General features: G+C 32.3%; 1 protein-coding gene across 3 annotated transcripts in view; it reads right to left on the bottom strand.

The window, feature by feature from the left end:
• LOC118193355 (cell adhesion molecule Dscam1-like) overlaps positions 1 to 25,047 on the bottom strand; it is a 978,906-nt gene that overhangs the window by 852,087 nt on the left and 101,772 nt on the right. For all 3 annotated transcript variants that reach the window (XM_085823255.1, XM_085823256.1, XM_085823257.1), the window contains exon 2: positions 6,979 to 7,293. In XM_085823255.1, coding sequence (XP_085679381.1) covers positions 6,979 to 7,293 — 315 coding nt within the window. The remainder of the gene's footprint in view (positions 1 to 6,978; positions 7,294 to 25,047) is intronic.

The raw sequence follows: 25,047 nt of genomic DNA, 5'->3' as shown, positions 1-25,047 counted from the left end.
TTTATTGTATTTTACATAACAACACAGTTGGTAGATGATTCCATCAGTTAAGCGTAAAAGCTGAATGTCTTAAAGGCGGTGCAGATGCTCATCTGATGGTAAATAAACAAATAAATAAAGCCATCGTAGTAAAATAATAAGATTGATATGATAAACTGAGAAAAGGCTGAAACGAAAAAATGTATGCCAACACTTAACGCTGCATCAAGAATCCTAATCTTATACTGCTATGTTGGTTTTAAAATTTTTGTTTCTTCTTTTTTTAAAAAAATTCTGTTATTCTGGTTTTAAAGTTTTTCTACTGAACTGTATATGGTATAATCGAGAAGAAAACGAGGCTTAATATTAAAGCTAAAAAGAGAAAAAAAAATGTGTTAGTAGAAGTGAGTTTAACAGCAGACTGGTAGACTGCGGGATCAGCTAGAGCTGAACTGTATATTGTATAATCGAGAAGAAAATGAGGCTTAATATTAAAGCTAAAAAGACAAAAAAAGTGTGTTAGTAGAAGTGAGTTTAACCGCAGACTGGTAGACTGTGGGCTCAGCTAGAGCTTAAAAAAAACCTTAGCAATACTTTTGGGGGTACCGTTAAAATCTTAAACCTTTCAGAAAATGTTTTCGAACAATCGTTGGTGGTAGACGTCTAATTAGAAAAACGCTTTAAATGACGCAAAGTGTTTTCGTGTTTAAATAATAATAATAAAAAAAAAATGTGTAAATTGCGAAATCGAGCTTTTTACACGTTCCTGCACTTGTTATGCGTTACTTGTTATGTGCTACTTGTTATGTTAGCAACCTCGCCTAATGCAACCTCATGTAGATGATCACCTACATAATTAGTGGATGTCACATTTCTAAGTTGTCGGACGACTCTGGAGACCAGAGTTGTTTGAAACTGTGGATGGTTGCCGTAGGGATGCTTCAATTAGAAGTAATTAGATTTTAATATTAATAGATACGGGTAGGGTGGAATATTGTTCAGTGTTAGTGATGAAGTGAAAGCTGGCTGAGGGATAGATCATGATTTACATCCGTATGAGTATACAGATGTAAATCACTCATTGTTTACATGCCTTGAAATTCCATCTCACATCATAAGTTAGGAATCATTAAACTAACGTATGATAAATAATAGAGATAAGGATGAATATTTACCAAAAATGAAGCTTATATGTCGAAACATTTACTACTTTACTAAATTTCCTAAGATATTAATGATTTTGGGAACATTTCTTTACGGAAATTCCTATTGTGACACTTTCTGTACTGGGTAAAAAAGAAAGAAAATAAACAGGGTTTCTCAGAAAATAAAATTATGGGCTTTAGCCACGCAATATTCTGACACAAAAGGCCTTAGGTTCGCTATACGATGCAATAAATTAATTTACAAACAAGAAAATATAGCTATTCTGTCAGCATACAGAATTCTTTGTTGAGCTGCAGCAGTTAGATTTAGTGCAAAACTACTGCGTGGACAGAGGAAATAACAAAACTCGGGTACCTTTTTTTTTCTGAATTTTTTATATTCTTTGTCGTTGCTTGATGCTTTTTTTCCCAAGCTATCTAGAAGTCTGCGATATTTGTTTCAGTTTCGATACATATATCTTTTTTTCCTTCTTTTCCTAAACAAATTTCGTTTTGCGTTGCAAGCGAATTGAATTTAGTTTTACGTTCGTTCGAAAAAAGTTTCTTCCCCCTTCTGTCTCTCTTTCGATATATACGCAAGAAAAATATACCCTCAACTTATAACGAATTTAAAATTCTGGAAACATCCTTGCCCTCTTTCATAGAAATATCCAAAATAGGACTTTTTTCGTTCCCCCCTTTTTTTTTCAGATTTTTCTTACAGTTTGCTCTGCTAACATCTGTGCATTATATAAAGCTAACTAAATCATACAGTGTAATGATAGTTTGTTAGCCGAAACTTACTCTTTTTCACATTCAAAAAACGGATTTCTTACAAAGTAAAAATTATTCTTATTTGGGTAATAAATTACCTAATTTTTTATTTTTTTAAATCTTATTATCATGAGCAGTTTCATTGGTGTCAGATACCAATTACTCCGCAGTTATAAAATAAGATGTAAAAAATTAAAACTATTCATAAAAATATTTTGAAGCATACAGAAACAGATAACTCATGTCTTAAATAAATATCAAGTTAAGATAAGTGTTCCTGAAATTTAGTGTTTTACCTGTAGAGTTCCTCACTTTGTAATTCTAAGTTAATGTTGGAAGTGAAGAATCTAAGAACTGATAAGCGAATAATCGCTTAAGTTCGGTGACAAGAAACAACAAGATAGAAGGGTAACTAACCCTTTATTATTCCAATAAGATTTAACAAAACTCCGCCTGGGAATGTACAAACAAAGCCCGCACTTGGGCTTGAACTTAAAAGACTAAGAATTAAGCTAAGATTAACTAAAGAAGTATAGCCGAAGCTATCAAGGTTCAATTTGAGTTGGCGCCTTAACTTATTTTACTACGAAGCTTAGCAAGGGCCTGAGTACGACCGAGCGTAATAACAGCTTTGAGGGAGAGAGAGTGGCCAAAATGGCAGACGCGCGTAAATCAGAAACTCTGATTCTCTCTGCCTCTGTACGTAACTTCGTGGTTTAAATACCGCTCCTCCTCTATAAATATTCAGCAAGATTCCAAAACTACGTTCTGGCCGGAAGTAGTAAGTTGGAGTTAAGAATTTGACAGGAAAAGAACTTTAACTTAAAATTTAACTGTTAATAAATTTAACATAATCCTTACATACCTATGAGCACAATGGTGTAGCATTGATAATTTAACAACAAAATAAACAACTAAAATATTACTTCTGATTTAGAGCTGATTTAGAGTTTGTATCTAGTATCATCTTCTGTTCCATTAAACAGTTTTCTAAACTTAGGTAACACGTTGTTAATATTTGTGTTTAATAATACATATTCGTGAAAAAGAACATAATTTTGATAATTGAGGTTGGAAATTCAGAGTTAATATTCTTCGTTATTTACGCTGTTCAACCAGTTCAGACATAAATTAGTCAACCTGTTCTATACATAGTATATCAGATGATGTATAAATATTCGTCTAACAGCAGAATCATTGAGAAGAGAATTTAAAAGTGACAATGGAACAGCGTTATTCAGTAATGATGGAAAATTTAACAACACTCTTTTAAAGCAAGCCTTTTATCAGAACAAAAGTGTTTGAAGCTTCTCTGTCAACTGGCGGTAAAACCCTTCTATAGATGCTTTCAAAACACCAATTACTGGCACCCTTTTAGTAGTTTCAGCTCTCGTATTAGCTTCATTAACAAGTCCATTCAACAAACTCGTTCAGTGTTTGTAGAAAATCGAATGCATACATAACCGGAGGTGAAAGTTACGCCGAGGGCCATTAAAAGGCCATTCGCCAGCCACCAAGAATCTACGCTTTTGCATGCACCTGCGTCCGGAACTTTAACACTTATTTTCTATTACTCCCACTCCCTCCAGGAGTAATAGTTGCGAAAAGGGCAACGCCCGTTGTCGCTAATTGCTGACAAGAGACGCCCCGTTGCTTGTGTCACGCAATGCGATTACTTGAGTTTGCCCTGCTGTGTTGATAGAGGGGACTATAATAAATCTTCTTCGCGATAAACTCGGTTAACTCGAGTTTACATAAGATCTCCATTTTCGTATGAATATTTTATAAGTTTTGATTGGCAAAGAAAAATGGAACTCTTTTATTTTCTACTACGTAGTCATTCATCACCGGAGGATCTCACTTCTGTTTTTCTAGAAAGGCAAAATGAATTTCTAAGAAACCTTATAATGGACACTTTAGTGAGGAATTTTAATTAAATAAATGAATTATCATACAGCACAAAACTGAAATAACGATTTATGATTTATAAAGTATTTACAAGAACGATATACAAATTCTTTAGTTTTAGTGAAGAATTTGATATATAAATAAAATCAGTGATTGTAACAGAAAGAACTCGTCAAAGAGCAGAAGTTAAAAATATTATATCAACATACGAACATTTATACAAATCAGCGTATTGTGCGAAAATTTTTCAGAACTACAGTTAGTTAAAACCTTTTTATTCAGCTGCAGTAATAAAAAATCTTTTGACGTTTTTCAACCTTCAGATGTGTATATCATTAAACATTAATTCTTAGCAGTTGTAGTACATCGAACTGAACTGTTTCCTTATGTGTGTGTATCATATTCAATATATTCTGCTATGTTTTCATTATAATCAGTTGGATAACGATATCCCACTAACATTATAATAATAAACTGTGATAAGTACCCAGGTATATATATGATTTTTTAAATTTTATTAATACTAACATAAATTATTTCCACTTGAAATTAAATTACATTTAGTAATATAATTTGAATATATGAAGATGTATATATTTAACAATCGCAATTGATTTTGGAAATTTAGTGGTCCAGCAACTGGGTTATGGATGTTTCATAATTAATAAAAATATTTCATGTTATTTACTTAGGAAAATACATTACATACAATTACTTTTACCTATTTATGGATGAAATATACATGAGAGTTAAGAGTCTAAAACTGAAATAAATTCGTTAGCTTTTGATAAAACGAATCAGCTTAAATAAAAATTACACTAAGTAATTGAATACAATTACGCATAATACATAAATTATAATTCGTTACCTTATATATCTTCATAACTTCATTTATAGTAAAATTCTTAACTTTACTTTTGTTATAGGAATCAGTTTGTATTAACATAACGTAATGAATGGACCTTAAATACTGAACCTAGGGTAACGGACTACATTTGTTTTCGGACTCTTGTCCATTTGAAATTATGTGCATAGTTTGAGTAATAAATTTCGACACATAGACTCCAAATATTCTTGTAATGCATATATTTTGTCTCTATATTAAGCCTTGCTTATTACAAAATAAATATGATCAAAACATGCCTTGTAATAAAATGATTCATTCAAAAAGGGTTAATCAGCAATTCATATCATAATTCGGTCACTCGAAAGTTTCGTTGAGGTTTTATGGCAGGTGATGTATTTTGGCGTTATCTTTTACTTTAAATGAAACTGTATCAGCAGACTTATAGCTTGCGATTATAAATTATTACTTATTAAGCAAAATAAAGTAATATTTCCCTTATTAAATTAACATGGCAAACGCTACAAATTAATAACTAGTTTTGTTATAAATTTAAATCTTCACAATTTTAAAGATGCTCAAAATGAAAATACATCCCGAGTTGAATATTTGATATAAAATATTCAACTGGATTTGATTAATTAAAACGATTGGAAATGCACATGCACGGAACTCTTAAAAGTATACTGAAATTTTTATTGCATTCCAAGCTAAGTCGAATCTGAGTTTTATCCTAAGCAATATCAAACAAAACTCAAAATTTTGAACTGCAAAACTTCCAACCCAAACTGCAAACCACAGCAGTAAAACTCGCACTGTTGTACTGTAAAACACTGCAAATGAATTGTATACATGCACTGTAAAGCATTGCAAAAAATTAGAAGAGTAGTTTGCAGTGGACGTTAATCGCAAAATTGTTGGAAGTATCGTTAGAGCACATGGCTACAATAGGCGATCAGCAAGAAACTCTTTAGCACCGAGGGAAAAAAAAACCTTGTCATCCGAAAAAATAAATGGTGATCAAATATTTATTATATTGAAACAATATTATATTTGTAGACGAGTGAAAATTTACAGCCCTAAATATTCGCTGATGAAGATGTATATCTGATGAACTGTTCATCAGATATAATATGTACGGTGAACAAATTGCTGTGTAACGAAAGCCGAATTCAATTCGAATTGAAGAACTGAATTCGAAAGCGTCCTTAAAAACGAAGTCGGAGGAATAATGGTTTGGGATTGCTTCTTCTTTGTTTTTAAGACTTATATAGAAAATAATGAGAATCAATATATTCTTAATGAAAGCCGGAAAGAGCATTTGGAACTCAAAATACATTTAAGTTCTACTATAGTACCGGTGCTAAAACATACAACCCTAAATATTCGCTTGCGGTTAACATACAGCTTCCTGAAGTTACGCTAATTCTTCTATATTTTTCGGATTTAAATCGGACATGTATGGAGTGATTTGGAGAAAGAAACAATAAACTTGACATTTCTTCAAAGGCTTTACTAAAAGCAGTGATTACAGAGAAATAGAACAAAATGGAACTTTATTACACGGAAAAATTGGTTAAATTCATCCCAAAGCGAATGAAAAGTATAATTTTTGCTAAAGGATACCCGACGGACTATTGGACGTCCTGGTATTTTCAAGATATTATTAAATATAAAATATTTGTCACGAATTCTTATGTGAGTTCAGCTTCAGAACTTTATATATATATATATATATATATAATTTTAGTTTAGTATAAATTTTATAAAAATAATTTAATTTAATAATTATTTTTAGTTTGCATTATATAGATATGTAAACTCGGCGTCTAGTGGATTTTTACGCTGACAAACATTTAGGTTACTAAATATTTATTTAGTTATTAGTGCAGATACAGTGATGAGTATTTACAAATGGAAAAATAGTTATAATTGAGAAGGTAACAGCTTCGTCATCTATTAATATGTCTTAGTCGAAAACATGACTGTTCTCTTTCGTTTACATCGTCGATCATTCGTCTCACTGCCATACCGTTACTTGTATTGAGTTGTCGCACTCCTGCTACTGACTCCTGCTGTTTGTGGTATATATATTATCACCAGGTGTTTGTGATATATATATTATCACAAACATTTTAAAAACTTTTTTTTCAAGGCAAGTAGGTTTTAAGAATGATGATCATTATTCGTGAAACAAAATAAAGTCATTTCGCTAATATTTAATAAATGATATTTGTCCGAAAACAAATATTAGCCTCAGTATGTATCTGACATGTATTTTTTGTTCCTTGGCAAATTTATGAAGGAGCTGATTGTTTGAGTGCTTACCTCCACGGACATGAACTTCTGTTGATCCGATAGATCCCAAACTATTTGAAGCCACACATCTGTATACAGCACCGTGAACATCTTGTCGATATTCTTCTGCTCTGAAAGGTTGGAAGACAAGCGATCCATCTTGACGAGTGTGACGCAATCCTGGAACGTTTGGAAGACGTGTCCAGTCACTTTTAGTCCAATACACATTAGGCTGTGGCACGCCGGTGGCGAGGCATGGGACAACTGCCCCAGAAGAGTTGTGGAAGACAGCTTTGTTCGGAGGTTCCTTAATGAAACTCGGACCTCTAAAAGCACGGGCGTTACCTAGAAATGAAACAAAGAAAATTAATCTAATTTTTCTTTCCAATTGCAAGGTGCTTGCTATGGACAAGATAGCAAAATACACAAATACGATATATAAACGAAAGAATATAGAAGTAAAAGTCTTTGACCCATGCGCACTCTCGCAAACCAGTATCGCTCAGTCTCAGATTTTCCACGAACTGCAGTATCAGCATAATATGGTCTCTGTCCATAATTCATCGCTGCGTAGGAGGCAAATTTTGCTCTGCATGATACGAATGCAAAAGAATTGCATCTCCAAGCATGCATGTCTAGTAGTTAGTCGCAACATCGCTACAATGGTGGGAAGAGGCCAATCAGATATTGTCCTAAATATTCTTCAACCAATACTTTCTAGAATTTCTACTCGCTAAGTTTTGATGACCATTTGAAGCTGAAGTGTGTTTAATAATACGTTCAGTAGTTGAAAATGAATCTCATTTTTAATCATTTATGGAACCATGGATCTCTTTTAAGATAATAGATCGGCTTGTTCATTACCATCCACACGGAAGTCGAGCGGAATCCACTGAAGGGTAACTGATTTTTTTTCCTCTTAAGCAGTTGGAAAAAAAATTCACATTTTAATACATCTAAAGATGTAATAATAAAAAATAGTCTTAAAAATAGTCTGAATATCTGGCTTCGAGTCAGAAACATCACATAGCTTGCATTTAAATAAATTACCTACAGTTGAAAAGGAATTCGTTATTTCATGTTGGATTAAAAACTGTTGACCAATCACTATTAAAATTACTTAACATTGCTTTTGTTACATAAGAAATACGTTGTTTTATCTAATAAAAATACCGTGTATTCAAGCAAAAATTTCTGCAAAATGATAAGATCCTTTCTTGGGAGCGGTGTGTGGGGTGACAAGTCTTTTATGTGAAATAGCGTAACTCTCAGCATTTTAAAACTCAAATCCTGTTTTCGCCATAAATTTCAGTTTGAATATCTTATGCATCTGATGCATGATGGGTCTTAGTAAAACCTGTAGCAATGCTATAAACTGGAACATTATGAGATTTCTAATTTGAAGAATCCTGGAATTGAATTGCATATTTCAACAGTATCTTTCTTAAAATTCCTTGGGATTACCATAGAAAAGTTCCTTAAAAACAAATTTGAAAAACTTAGTATTTATTGGAACATTGACTTGAATCAATTATTTCTTTGCCGAGATTCGAAACATAGATTTCGCAATGTGCTAAGAGTGTACACCCCATTTACACCCCGCGAGCATGCATTGAAGAATATAATAATTTCCTATATTTCTTTTCATTTTAGGACGACTGAGAAGTGGCATCAGACACACTCAGAAATCCCCTGTCGTTGCCTCTCTACTCTGGTTCTCCATCTAAAATGTGATGACATTTAGATGGAAAGCCACAGTAGAGAGTATTGTGAATATTTAGGACAGGAAACCTAATTTTAAATTAAGAAGCCTCACTGGAAATTCTAACCATTGACGTTCTGTTCGCTAAATGGACTGTTGGTTACTAAGCATAGGTAGTGTAATGTAATAATTTCTTATAAGGGAAAAAATATATTTTTGAATTCTCGAAATTTTTAACGCATTCTTCATAAATCAAGAAACGTTTAAGAATTAATTATAAAGGGGAGCATTAGCTTCACGAATCTGAATTATACATATATATACATACATATATCTAGAATTTTGCAACATAATTATCAAGCACAGTTTCTATAAGTATTAAAACAAACAGCCTTGTTGCATTTTAATTTATTATTAATTTTAATGTTTGAAATATCTTTGCAATTTGTACTGGGGAGAAGTTATAAAATTCCTAAAAAATCAAAATCATATAACTGAAATTGAACTGGAAATGATCTATACAGAAAGTTAATTAATTCTATTGTTAATTAAGAAGAAAATTTTGCTTTTCTTATCAAATTTCACTGGTATACTTAAATAACTCTTTTACCAGGTTTCCATTAATAACAATTTTTGCTCTTCCATATACAATGTGTTATATGCAAACGAGACATTCTTCCATATACATATGCAAACGAGAGACATACGTAGCATCATTTTAAAAATGATGATGAGTTACAATAACATAATTAATTGTAAATTAAAAAGGTAAATAAAGATTTTTGACACATTTTTAGTAGCTACTCTTATTTAAAATAAGTGAACTAAGTGAAACATATTTGATCCTGCTAAGTATTCAGGAATGACACAAGAATAAGATTAAGATTTCTCACCCTTTTTCAAGTACAAAAGCTATTAATTACTGGGTTAATAATTAAAATGTAGAAACCATACGTTTTTATAAAATAGTAGTTTTGAAGAAGTATGTATTTATGCATAAGAATACCAGTATCATTTATCTTAATTGCTGCTCAACAAACAATGCTCATAAAACGTCAAGAAGTGGTTAAGGTATATTAAAGTATTAGAAAAAATACACTAAAGCTAAGCTATTTAACATTAAAAGATTTACAGCACCGCGCATTAAAATTTAACTACGGGGTCAGAATACTGAAACTACGGGGTCAGAATAACTGATGAATTGCACTTAACTTTTAAGATTGCGTCAGGAACGTAAGTTGAATATTATAAGTGATAATATCATTATAAAAATACACTGCTGCACATACAAAAGGAAAACCTGAGGAGGACAAGAAATATCAAAGCCAAACTGATTTAGGATATAACACATAATATCAATGTTTATTGATTTGAAATATAGCATTCTTTGTGGTAAAGAGACGAAAAAAACTGAAATGTGTTTTATCTCCACATTTGTCATTAACCACCGCGGCACTGATCAAAAGAAACGAACAAAAGAAACGATCAAAAGAAAAACGAAAACAATAGTCCTTAAGGCAAAAAGCCCCTTTGGACTAAAAACAAAATGGACACTTCTACATCTCCCGTTGTACTGTGGTGATTAACGAAACTCAAATTGTGTTTTTCATGTCTCGAAAGCGCGACTTAGAATATATATTAGACTTATATATATCATTGTTCTAATATAGGTATTTTAACACAAAATCGGACTTTTTCTGAAATGACATGCCACTTTCTTCCATATTTCGATTCTACAACTCAAATTATTACTAAATACTAAATTTTGTAAAAATTGGTGTTAATTTACGGAGAAATTCAAACATTTAACTTTTCGAACTAAATAATTTATACCAACTTATATTCCTTTCCTTTTCTGCATTGCAGACGAGCGGGAAAAATCCTCGTTCACACTTTAAAATAATTTTAACAAGGTGCGTAAAAAACATTTGGCGTTATTATCGCTTATAAGAAATACGCCAAATTTCAAAACGCGCCAATATGTAAATTCACGTATATCTTAGAAACTTGTTAATAAAAAACTCAAAATTTTGGAGGTGTGCCTAGAAAGCATATACTTTAAGATGATGTTAAAAGTTTTATAGGCTAGAATTCAAAATTATTTTCGAAAAATTCATATATTTTTTTTAAATACAAATTTTCAAAATAAATCATAAAAAATGGGCGAAATTTATTTGGAATGAAGCTAAATTTCGAAATGTGAAAGGAAGAATAAAATAAGTTTAATAAAAATTGATATAACCAAATTCAATTAACGTTGAGGAGCTAAAACTTTGAGGGCTATTTTTTTAAAAAACTACTCCTACCATTTAAAAAAAAACTTGACAGTTTGGCATAATTTGTGTCGTAGAATCAAAATGTGGAAAAAAAATGGCATGTCATTTAAAAAAGCATCGATTTTGTGTCAAAATACCTATATTAGAACAATGCTATATATAAATCTAATACATGTCCTAAATCGCTCTTTCGAGACATAAAACATGCAAATTTCAGTCGAGCGAGTAAAACGGGAGATATAGACCTCCCCCCGTTTTGTTTTCGCAGTGTACCTGCGTTTACAGTATGGTGGGCTTAAAAGATCTACAGTGTTCCAGCCCATACGGGGATTAAAGGAAATGAAGCAGCGGATATGATTGCGAAGGGCGCAGCCAATGAACCCCACGTGAGTAGCATTGGTGTGCCCCTTCCGCACTCGTCTCTGAAAACTACTCTCAAATGTGAACTAATGAAGCAGTGTCATAACTACTGGGAGACACAAGACACAGGACAGGGCATGGCCCATATATGTCCTATCTTTACAGATTTCGCCTAAGAGAGAGTGACCAATGTATTTGTGGCAGTACTGGTGCCCAGATCACTATCTGTTTGACTGCTCGCACACGGGAAATTCACATTTGAAAAGACCAACTGCAATCAATATGCCAGCATGGTTCAAGAACACAATTAAGAATAAATATACGCTCAGCCGCATTAGAGACTGCACTACCATTGCTAAAAGCATTGCTGACAATCTGGAGTGACTTCTTTTCTTGGACACCATGCCGTCAGCAGCCTGATCTGTACATATATTGATTTACTTAATGTCTTGTGTTTTTTTGTTTGTTTGTTTGTTTTGCTGTTTTTAATTATATTTAATATTATGACTAATCCAGAACTCATTTAATGTATTCCACAATTTGTAATGTATTTGGTCATCTTTACATCTGTACCTGATTTTTATAGCACATCCTTAATATAACTGTATGCCTAACATGTACGATAATAGTGAAAGTGTTTCGCTTAGTCTTAGTAGTCCCCACCATGCACCTTCTTTCCATGTTCTGGTTTTCACTTCAATGTTCCTCGTTTCGTGGCCAATCCCCGGAGGACACAGTACTAAGCTCTTTATTTATATTTATTCATGTATTTTTAAAATTCCATGGACGGGATCCAACAGGCTGAAAAGCACCTAACCCAGTGGGCCAGCTGTTCCGTCGATGGTAAAAAGAAAAGAAAGTCATTGACCATATATGTTCGATGAGCGATAGATCTGGAGAGCAGACCAATGTAACAATGCAATATGGTGGGCTGAGAAGAAAGCTTGAATTTTGCGTGCAGTGTGTTTTCTCGTCTTAAATTGTGTCTTGTGTTATGAAATTATGTTGTAAGCAAGTCCTGAAGATAAGAAGGGAGAGGAAGCTGCAAGCCTTCAGAAATTATAAGTGTGCATATAATACGTATTGTGTGAGGAAGTGAAATGCAATCCACCAAATAGAGGGAGCAAGACCGGAATGAAGATGCTTAACACAACAGTCAGGCAGGCTCTCTCCACGGTGTCTCCAAACTATAGTCCGACTAAAGTGGTACTGCAGGCAGAAGCGTGATTCTTCCAAAAACACGTCATGCCATTCGGATGTCCATTTCTGCCGTTCATTTGAGCCATTGCAAAGCAAAAGTCTGTAGTTTAGGTTACGCCTACGACAGTACATTTGATTGTAAATAACGTCGAATAGTTCGTGTAGACGCCGATGTCACAGATTGCCATATGATATGGTTGCGGATGTGACAGTGCGGTTCATCAATGCCTTGCGCTCGATATAACTGTCTTCCCGTGAAGCAATGAGACTATGCGGTTGCAAATGGTGTTACCCATCGCTCGTTCCCTCCTGCATCCACTGGTATGATTCGCATGATCGTTACTTGGCTAAGTCAGGCACTCTGACCGATTTCCCGAAGGGATAATCCGTAGTCTCTCTATGCAACTTTTTTGCCTCAGTAGAACTCAGGAATGTACACAAATGGTGCTTGTGTTTTTCTACGAGGCGTATTGAAGCTGCACTCACATAATATCTCATGAGAGAGAACATTTAACATTATTCAGAATGGTAATCCCTCTTAGCTTTACTGATGTAAGATTAATACGGGGTACATTTGGATTTTGAGAAGCGTTATAGTCACACACAATGTGCAGGTGCACTGAAATGTAATCATTTGCATATTCCATCGCGGTATACATACGATGGAAGTTCAATACTGTTTGGATGCTTAACTCATGGTGTTGCATTCTGGGTGACTATAAGTTTATATAAAATGCATCTCAGAGATTTAATATTTTAATTAAAATTTTTAAAACAGCAGGAAGTTTTTCAACTTTGGAAACGAACCTACAGTTAAAATGAATTTAAATTATTGCATTATTGCAGTTCATAAATAAAGGTGTAATCATTGATGTCTGTATTAAGTTATAGCCAATAGAGTATAAAAATATGCTTCTCTATATGCAATTAATTGCATTATTTATTCTATGAATGATTTGCACCCACTTTTATTGATCATTTATCTGCTGTTTGTCTGTTTTCTGAGTCTCTTCAATAATTTCAGATCTGTTAACATCTGCTTTTAAGAAACGTCACTTCAAAATCACGAGGGTACTTAAGAATTTGCTTACTTAAGATGCATCTACGTCTCTTTCATTAAGTTAATTCAGATCTATTTTACGTATGCATTGTCAAAGGTGTCTCTAGCGCCAGTCTTCATTAAAAGAAATCTACATTTGCGATTCCATGTCCATGATACTGATTCATTTACGCTGTTTGCGTTCAAGATTTATTTACTATATTTTCGAAGCAACTGATTACGCCTTTCTGAATAGTAATGCAGTGTGAATTGCATTGTGTAAGTTCTTGTAACTTCCTACTTCTCAACTAAGAAAATTTAGGGCTATGCTTGAATTTCTTTTGAGAAAACTTTGAAAACGAAAAAAAAAATTTTTTGTTGTTATTTTGAAAGCAAGCATATACTAACGTAAAACATATGGATAAAATTACGTGCAAATTTAGAAACTGATAAAATTTAAATGGGCGTAGGGAATAATGGAACATACTATGAAAAATATTGAGCAAAAATATTGGTCTTAAATGCGAGTGAAAAAATTCGAAGATGTTACGCAAAACATTTTCTAATTATTCGCTTGTGATAAATTAGAAAGAAATAAAAAATAAAATAATATACTATAAAAGTGTAAAGTATTTTTGCTGCATAAGTTCTTTATTTCTGCCTAGCAATTCTCATCTGACTGTCAGAAACGCCTCTATGCTTTATCGATGAACTTAAGTTTCGTTCCTGTGATGAGGAAATCGCTTAAAAAAAGCCATTTGGATTAGCCAGCTGAAGGATACTTACAATTCTTAAGGAAATTCTTAAGTTTAAAATAGTATATACCTTTTTGAGTATTTATTAAAGATTACAGATATTTTTGTTCGTTCTGAGCTTAATTAATGCGTTGCAATGAAGTAAAAAATAATAACGACAAGAAATTAAAGAAACCATAATAAGTCTCTGTAAGAAACAATTGCTTTCAATTTCATGTACATTCTTATCAACTCTTCTGAAAATTTGCTTCTGTAATAAGGTTATTTTAAATGTTTTCAGAAGGTGAATATAAATAGGAACAGATTTATTTAATTTCTTGACGAAAAAAATGAATTCACTTTTTATGTACTCTGTGTATAAAAAGTTAATTACGTTAATAAATCACGCGTGAACTAGAAACTTATTCGAGGGTTATGTATAAGAGAAAAATGTGGATGAGGGAAAATTGAATACGCTTTAGCTAGGCCTGGGATGAGAAGCATTTCTTTTTGAATTATTATTCAAGTTGTTATAAACGTTCAAAGATGAAGTAAAATGTTCGAAATCATAATAGAATCTGGATTTATTCTCAGAACAGAACCCCGTTCTAAAAGGGGTCATTTAGAATGAAAGCATGGTCGTTCAAGCTAAATTTTACAATCCTTTGTTTAAACAGGTTAGTTCTGTATATGTGAGAATTGGAGCAAATTTATCAATTCTTTTGTAAGTAATATATCATGTCCAACCGTAAGAAATCTAAATATGAAATACATTATACCGATGTTGTAACTGCATTTCTCTTGTGCAGTATTAAATCATCAGCGAAAACCTCACTTAGGGCAGTAGACGTTGTTCAGTAAAGATTATTTTATAAGCATGAAATCTCCTAGTTAAAATTACACGAAATGAAGACAAAAGAGAGCCCAAAATGTCACTCCTTTCTTTCTGCATGCCTTCGTGGTGTAACGGTAGCACACTCGGCGCGTATCCGAGAGGTCCAGATTCGACTCTGGCGGAGGCATTCTACATTTTTCATGTCACCTGCTTCAAAATTCTTAATGATTCTACGGTAGCTCTCAAACTGGAAAGCGACAGATGATGATTCTTCACCACCAGGATTTGGCGACAGGGTCCCCTATTCCCTAATTGCCCTTTAAAAGAGGGAGTGTACAAGGCATTTTGTCCCTCCTTTCTTCATACTTTCGTGGTGTAACGGTAGCACATTCGGCATATATTGGAGAGGCCCAGGTTCGAGTTCCAGGGAGGGTATTGCTTATTTTTCCTTTATTTTTGCTTCCAAAAAATCCCCTAACGACTGTACTGTATTTTGTTCCTTTTCGTGAATCGAACGTAGTCCATATTTTTTTCAGTTTCTTTATTTATCGAATGCCTTTTTATATATTTATTACTAAAGTCATACTCACTATGAAGTCATATTTATTAAGCTTCATTAATGTGCCCGTTTCACTACAATCAAATTGTGCGTGAATTGTGCTGTGAAATGTCTATGAACCAACAAAAGTATACATTATTACCCTCTATGAAGCGATTATCAGCGTTTCCCGTCTTCCCCGTCTACTGCAGATTAACAAAAATGAAGTAGAAACCATTTGATACATAAGTGAAACATGGAATTTATTTTCAAATGTATTTACAGGAGTTGATTTTATACCACATGAAGCCACACAGTCATCCATAAAGAGAAAATTGCAGGTTTCTGAGTTATAAGTGATTTTGTCCAGTAGTGGCAAGGCACAAAATTTTATGTAAGATTAAAAATTACTTCGATCCAGCATCTGAATTACCTGTCTGCATATGCTGAAGTTTTCATGATATGTTACAGAAAGACGAACATTTGTTTTCCTTAAAAACCCGTTCACGAAGGCCTCTATTCCTCGTAATAGATAGCTTTTTAATGGTGTACTATCACCAACTCATAAGTTAATTGTTAACATTCTTAACTGCAATTTTTATATTAAAATGTTGCCAACATCAGGAACAACACTAGAGTATACAAAAGACATTGAAGGCTAATTATATTGAAAAGCATAACATGCTTGCAACTTACAGTGATATATATGTTTCAATGAGAGGCAGAATCATAAATAATGAATTTTCCTTTGAAAAATGATAAAAGAATATTATCTCAAATATAGCTAGCAAACTGTGATCATATACATATAATTAAACAATGTATTAGTAATTTTTCAGTTAAATAAATGCTTTCAAATAAATTGAACAAAACTGTAAGCTTAAGCTGCAGCATAGTGTTAAACATCCTACCTTCCCCAGACTGCTTAAGCTTCCCATTCCTTAATACTCAAATTTCAATTTGCTTTTCTGAGGTGTTAATGAAAAGCGTTTTGAAATAATGCAGTTTAGAGTAAGTTATTCTAAGCAGCTACTATTTTAGCGTGAAAATTTTAATAATTACTCAATTATTATGAAAATGAGTAATAATGGGATTAAAATGAAATTTAAGGGAATATTACAATTTAAAGCTGATATTTTAATTTATATTTTTTCCTTACAGACATACGCATATCTTTGTACATGTGTCAATAATAGGATGAACGTTTTAAAACTCCTTAAATTGCAGTCATGCACCATTCTGTGATTATTAGCCTCGAAAAAAAATTTCTGTACTTTGTTATTATGAGAAAAGACAATTCCCAGTTATAGATTTGCTAGCACTCTGGCTAGAACTGATATATGCGTTACAATGGAAGATGAGAGGGATATACCACTAATTACCTGGCTAAGTACCGGTAAAGAAATTTTGTCTCGTCACGCAGAAGTGACTGGGAAATTTTAGACGTGTATAACTAGCTTCAGTGAAAATTCATCCAGTGCATTGGGTGTAGGAATGTGGTGGAGCATTTTTTAAATAAGGGAACGCAGTGAGCAGGATGTGGTACAACTGCGGAGCTTATCTGTGCGAAGATCTGTGAACGATGAGAATTTTATAAAAGCAGACTCTGCTAAATGAAGAGTGTGTACCTCTAAGTTATTTGTCTAAATGTTTCAATATTATTATAAGTACTTAGGACTGTCTTTTTCGGTTAAAGTATTGAATTCTCCAGAATTATTTTCTGAGTAAGGAATATAAATTCCATACTGTTCAGTACCGTTTCAACGCGTGGGAAAATATAGCAATTTCTTGAATAGAGTAACATCAAATGATGAGCCCTGGATCGGATGTAATGTTCCCGTAACCAATCAATCATCCAGCGTTTAGAAACTCAATAAATATTAAGTTCCCCCCCCAAAAAAAAAAATTTCGACTTTTAATTCTTCAAAGAAATTTATTCTGATTTTTTTATATACCTGTGAAGCAGTACCAGAGCACTGGCTTCTAGAAAACAAAAATGTGGAGGATTATTATGATGATGTTTTGCAAGTTTATTTGAAGAAAACTGTTGCATAAACACATGAATATTTTTATCGAATTATCAGCAAAGTTGTTTAAGTGCGGCTAAGCCTAATTTTTTACCAAAGCAGCCATATTTGTTTACATTTGAAACGTAGTAGAATAGTGAATTAAGTCTTTCTGCACCTTCAAGTGTCATTTTGCTGAGTTGGTCGAAAAGAAAACTTTTAGTTTTATGCAATCGAAAAATCTTCGTTCTTGCCTGCCGGCCAAATTGCTAGTTTTTGCACAGAAACTGTAATTTTAATTGTAATATTTTTTAAATAGTTTTAACTGTATTTGTTGTTTATATTTTTCTATATTTTTCAATTTTTAATAAATATATTTTGAAGTTTTAGGCATTTTTGCCTTGCCTTGTAGTGAGAACTGAATTCATTGAATGAGAAATATATCTCTAATGAAGTAAGATAAAATGAAATTCCAAAGAATGCGTGTAATTCAATATTCCTTACAAGGAAGTCATGTGGTGCACAAATCAGATGTTTTTTAAAGAATATATGAACCAATATTTTCAATGACTCAGACTCCGAAGACAGATTGCATTCCACAAACTTTCGGTAGAGTCCACCTATGCAAATATAAAATCCCTAGGATATGCAGTAGAGAATAATGTGCACCATTGAAAACTCATATACGAGTAGAATGAAACCAGACGTAAAACAAGCAGGGATTAAAATAATAATAACGCATTATCTAAACACACAAAATAATGAAGTACTATATTTAAACTGAAACAGTTCAATTTCATTCTTCTTAAAGATAATTTCTGTTGAAATTCATGCTGCATTACACAGTTTAATACATTGAGCAAGACGCTTTGCTAAGGCAAATTTTTTAAACATTTAATATAAACATAAAAAAATAGGAAATAAATAGAAACATAAAAAATTGTTTCTATTAGCAAATGTCTAACATTTCAGAAGATTTTTTAAAAAGAAACCAAAAGTGAAAACAAAAAAAAAAAAAAATAAATAAAACTTATGAAAAAGATTGAAAATACTATTTATAAATGTTAAGAAAACAGAAATTTCTTAACATTAATATTGGATTGATAAAAAAACATTTTAACACCATTAATAAGAAAGATTTCATCGGAAAATGAAAAATGTTACATTTAGTTACAATAATACATATAAGACCAAATAAATCTGCACATAATTATTATACATCCGCTTGTCAGGTAATCTGCAATTATATCACTTCTTTCTGAAAAAAAAAAACGATAAGAACATACATGTATGCATTCTATTCTTACACATCTCTCGAGTAAAACATTTCGATTATCATTCACAGCAACGTTCTTTGTGAATAAAAAAATAATTATTCGATCTTCCAAACTCTCTCTCTGTCTCAAGGGGTCGTAAAAACTCCATAAAATTCAGCCAGCAAGAAATTAGCTTTGAGTAATCGTAACGCATATATTCATGGAAAAGGATCCGATATAATGTTTAATTACGGTTTTTAATGTTCTTTGGAGTGTCCTTCCTTGTGTAGTCTATAATATCGAAGGCTATATAAGAGCTCACGGTCTTTTTTGAAGAGAAATTTTAGCAATGGTTTAGAATGCGCATTGCCAATATGCTCCTAGAAATCTGATTAAAACACTTCGCCTCTAATATAAGAAAAGAAATCATTGAGCTAAATTTATATCTTTATTTAAAGGGATTGTGAAAAGGAAAGTACTTCAATAAAATGCTCACATTCTCTCGAACGAATTTTTTACGATCAGGCTGCAGTTTATAATATAAATTACAGAGGAGCTTAAAATGTAGAATTACCGGAAGCTTTTTTTTATACTTAACCTTGTTTTGGCAACAGAGTACGAAAATAAGAGAATATCTATCTAAATTTCTAATGTAGTTGTTTTTGAGGATTTAATACTGTTTTCGGAATTATTGGCGTGCCTTTTATTTTAATTCTGCATTTCATACTAACTAGAGTTACATTTGCTTAGTGTTAGAGCGATAAATGGTTTAATGAATTTTGCATTTCATAAATTTGTAACAGATAACATCATTAAAAAAATACTTCTCCGATATATGAACAACTAGCGGCCTATCCGCTCAAATAATCAAAAGAATTTACAGATATCGTTATTTGAAGGTATATGATCGAGATAGTGATGATTTAAATCTATAGATTGCTTTCACGGTTATAGTTACAGTCAACATAATTCAAAATTTTCGAATAATAGAACCCATTACTTCCTGCGCAAATTGATCAGAGCATCGAAAAAGCATAAATAGTTTCGGAACGATACATGGCTGACGAAATTTACCAGTATGAAACATTTGCAAAGGACAGCATTATAAAGGGCCACTGACAATACAACTGAGGAGAGAGGGAGGGACACTTTTATTGAAATTGCAAGTTGAAAGTCCTGTTGTAACGCATTACATGAAGGAGACTATTGACAACAATGACAAACTTAACATCCGAAGGATTTGATGATTTAGCTTAGATTCTTAGGTGTTAGTAAACCCTATAACAACAAAGTTTCGGGAGGTGACTCTATATCCGAAGTGGTATTGCAGCACTTGCCGAACACATGCAACGAAGTATGAAGGAGCACCACCCTGCATCTATACAATGTCATTAACGACATTTCGCTGCTGCAATTCTGGAATTTCGTAATTCTACAGCATTTTCGTATACGGAGCACTTATGATGGAACACATCAGCTGTAGACGTGCCCTCTTCGAGTAAGTGCGGACTGAAAACGAATGTGCTCAAGATGCCGCAGAACACAATCATTTTAGCTTTGTGCACATATGCTAGTGCCACATCATGAGGATTTCGTCAGCCCAGTGAACGCTGTTTTTGGAGGTTACGTCTGCAAATGCGCCTGCAATTTTTACCAAACGTGTATCATTCCAACGCCGTTTATTGTTTTTCAATAATACGTGTATCATTCCAACGCAGTTTATGGTTTTTCAATGCACTGATCAATATGCGTAAAAGAATAATAGATTTTGCCATAAGAAAATTTGGAAATTTTTTCACTCTAGACGTATAAAAGAGCTCTGTTGTAAAAAACCGTCACCATCTCAAGCGCATGCCTTCAAATAACAATATCTGACATTTAATTTTTTTTGACTTAGCGGATTGGCCGCTTCAGGTTCATGTATCGGGAAAGTTTTCTATGACCACCCTGTATTTGTATTTTTTAGAAAACGCAGATGTATCAATAAAATTTCTGCAGCGTAATCTTGTTTTTTACTCTTATGGCTTTGTAAATAGTCCTAGCTTTTAAACTTTATATTGTGATCCCAAGAAATCTTTTGTGTGTTTAGAAGCAATCGTTTATAAAAATTAATATTTAGGAAGAACCCTGTTGCGATGATCGCCTAATATCTGTCATTAATAATACAAAAACTGCATACGAAAATTGACGCAGTATAAGATCTTATTACATATATTATATTATTTGGTTATTCTAAAACTATCCCAATTAAAAAAAAAACCGTTTCAACATATATAATTCTCTTGAATAAATAAAAAAAAAAATAAAAATAAAAAAAAAAAAAACTCTTGATTTGCATCAAGTCTACGCCTAAACCTATTTGAAAATACAGATTAAATTTTTAATCTCAGATGAGTTATACTTTTAGTATATTATTTTTATACTTTTACTAAGTATGGGCCTATTTTAATTTCTACACATTATTATTAGAAGTAAGTAAGATAATTACATAAGTAAAATAACTACATACGAAAATCGTTGCAGTTTAAGAAAAGCTTTTAATAGATATTGCATTAGATAATTATTCCAAAATTATCATGAGTACGAAAACTGTTTCAATATGTTGCAATTTTCTTGGAGGGAAAAAAAAAAAACTTCTGATTTGCGTGAAAGGCGACAACTAAACCTACATATTAAGCAGTATAGATTAGAATTTTAATCGAAGTTTAATTATTTTTGTTTCAAAAGTCTTGCAGTTTTGTTAGAATTTTGATTAAATTATTTAATATAATATTCCTATACTTTTACTAACTGTGACCCTATTTTAATTCCCATGCTTATGACAGCCTTCATAAGTAAGTTCCAATATTCTTTGAAAACCAAACTTTTCCTTATTCCTTTCTTTGTTAAGTTAAAATTATTACAGCTTCTTTCGAAAAATTCTAACTGATTTGGTGTACACAAGAATCACTCACTGGATTAAGATTTATCACATTCAGGCCTCCTTTTTTTCTTACTACAGTATTTCACTTATTTATTAAATATTTTAGGATTAACAAAAATATTACATATTTGCTCAGTTAGTGGTAGATTATTAATTTAGAAGTCAAATAACAAAAATCAGTGTTATATTTTCAAATTTTCACAGGAAATTAGTTTCGATGGTTTTACCACACCATCATCCTCAGCTGCAAAAGCGCAAATGAACGAGATAAGATATAATGATAAGATAAGAAAGCCTGGACAGGAGATAAGCCATCTGTTGATGAAACCAGAATTAAAACATAATTTCTTTAAAGGATGAAGGCAAAGATGGATTAGAATTAATGTCGTTAACTAGAACAGAAAGAATATTTTTTAATGTGAAAGGCCTCTAGAAAATCCAGCTGTATTCTGAATAATTCTGGCAACATACAAATTGAAAGTGTGATTTTGGGACCAACAATGTTGGGCAACAGAAGACCTCTGTGCTTCCCTTTTTCAATATAAGCCATAACTTTTTTCTAACATATTTTAATAACATATTTTAGAAAAAAAAGGAAACACAGAAGTTTTCCATTGCCCAACATTGTTTCGTCCGAAAACCACGCTTTCAATTTTTCTGTTGCCAAAATTATTCAAAAAACATCTTCCATTGGTGAACTAGATTTTCTAGAGGCATTTCACATTCAAAAAAATCTTTCTGTTTTAGTTAACGACCTTAATTCCTATCCATCTTTGCCTTCAGCCTTTAAAGAAATTATGTTTTAATTCCGGTTTCATCAACAGTGCCGCCAGTGGCTTATCTCCTGTCTTATAATATATCATTCTTATCTTATTTTGTCTAATCATTATATCTTATCTCGTTCATTTGAGCTTTTGCAGCTGAGGATGATGGTTTGGTAAATCCATCGAACAAATTTCCTGTGAAAATTTGAAAATATAATGCTTATTTTTGTTGTATGACTTCTAAATTAATATTTGTTCGGCGTGTTATTGCATCTTAATTAGTGGTAGATTAGTTTACAAATTTTCTTTTGTGGGTTACTTGTTTGCTATTAATTCATGTTTCAAAATTATTCTTGATTTATTTTTGCCTTTTGCACTCGTTTAAGATTACAAAATGTAAATATTAATTATATACATAATACATTTTTCAATGCAAATTTCATTTTATTTTCTTGAATGTAAATTAACTAGTTAGAATGAAGTTAGTAGTATTGCAACCTGCATTGTTACAGATTTTGTTACAGGCAGTATTGAAGATTTGAAATAATTAAATTTTAAAAAAATGTATTATTCTTCTTGCTGGATATTTTTTCTACATTTGACATCACATTTGTTTATTGCTTTGTAATTTAATCAAATTTAAGCTAAGCACATTTTTGATTCCTCGTTGTCAGAGCCGATAGATGCGCAATTAAATTCAGTTTATAATTAAATTGTTCCTGATTAAACTGTATTTAAATTTCCGGATTCGTGCATTTAGCTAAGAAATATTTCTTATTTTATATTTCTCTATATACTAACTCTCGAAGAATTCAGAACATACAAAATGCATTTTTTTTATTCTTTAAAATATTTTAAATTATATTTTTACAAATTTTCTGCTTGAATGTTCGGGGTCTCCTTTTTACACTACTTAGTTTATATGGTGATTTTGGAATTGCTCTCTTTTGTTTTTGTATTATTGCACCAGATTCTATTAATGAGTTTTTTTGTGGTGGCATGAATTGATACAGCCTGCACATCTGGCGGATTTGCAAAAACAACCAGTCAGTTTTTCTTCTTAGACGAACTGAACATGATTTTAGAATTTCATTTGATTTAAAGATTTGATTCATATGCATAATAATAAAATGTAAAATAGAGAGATAAATTTAAAGAATTAATAGTAACCAAATTTGGTAAATTTTCTGACAGGAAGGCAAAATTAAAAATAATTGAATCGTAAAACAAATTGGAAACTTGGAACACAAAACTGAAAAATAGCTATAAGAAGATTAAATTAAAAGTAAAGTAGATATTGAAAAACTGAAGCAGTTGCTCTTAGTTCATATTGCAGGGATGAAATCTATGATGTGTAACAAACTTATTATATTTAAGGTGCCTTTAATTTTACATGCTGGCATTTAATTTTACTTGCAAGAAGCGAATACATTTTGTTTTAATGGCTGGCAGTAGCCATTTTAGGCTTTCGTCACAACTAAGGTACAAGCGGTAATCGTTTTATTATAGGATTGGGATTACTCAATTATGGTAAAGCACACGCGGGCTATCTGCCTAAAGGAAGGGGCGCGTTCATGGAGGACTTTCTATGGGAAACTGCCTCGTATACACGTTACACATGGCGAAAACCACGAAAACGCCCATGTAGCCAGCCCGTTCGCGGGATTCGAACCCCGAACTACCAGTGATCAGCGTCTTTATCGCTCGGCCGCTAGTGGGCCTGTTTTATTAAAGAGGCACTTATAGGTGGCCATCGTCACTTCCTATAAAGATACAGACAAATTACATCCATGCTTTGTCCAGGGATTCGAAACTGGGCCCTTCCGTACATCAGCCACAGTCAGTAAACACTTTTTCATCTGGGGGGCAGTAGCGAATGATGATTTTGGAATAGCTAAATCGCTTGGTATTTATTTAAAATTTTGGACTTAAAATTCAATATATGCATATAATCAGTCACAAATTACCTTGTAAATCTAGCATGGTTTAGTGAGATTTAAAGAGTTCATTATTAAATTTAGGCAATAAATTAATTAATATTAAATGGCACAATGTTAAAGTTGAATGCATCAATATTAATAATGTAAATCTACTTTGAATTATTTTTTGAAGGATATGATATACCTTAATACATCGAATTTATTTCAGTAGAAAAAATTATTCATGAATCAGATGTAGTATATGCTCTTCTGTGAATAATACGACTGTGGAAATCAAATATAATGCATAAGAATTCCAAAAATTCAAGAAAATAGTCCACTTTCCTATTCGAAAAGCAAATTAAATTTTTCATATATTGTTTTTCTCGCAGCGTCGTATGTATTACTAAAATCTAGACCAAATCAAAAATCAAATAATATATTGTACACTCTGCTGTTTTAACTCAAACGTGGAATTTCCGAAAGTAATACTGAATCTGTTTTCATCCTTTTGTGTTGTTACTCTTACCTTACATATAATTTAATC

This window comes from Stegodyphus dumicola, chromosome 9 (genome assembly GCF_044657685.1).
Source record: "Stegodyphus dumicola isolate Sdum_Otavi_A_Nest chromosome 9, ASM4465768v1".
Lineage (NCBI taxonomy): Eukaryota > Metazoa > Arthropoda > Arachnida > Araneae > Eresidae > Stegodyphus > Stegodyphus dumicola.
This window is presented reverse-complemented; position numbering and strand designations above follow the sequence as displayed.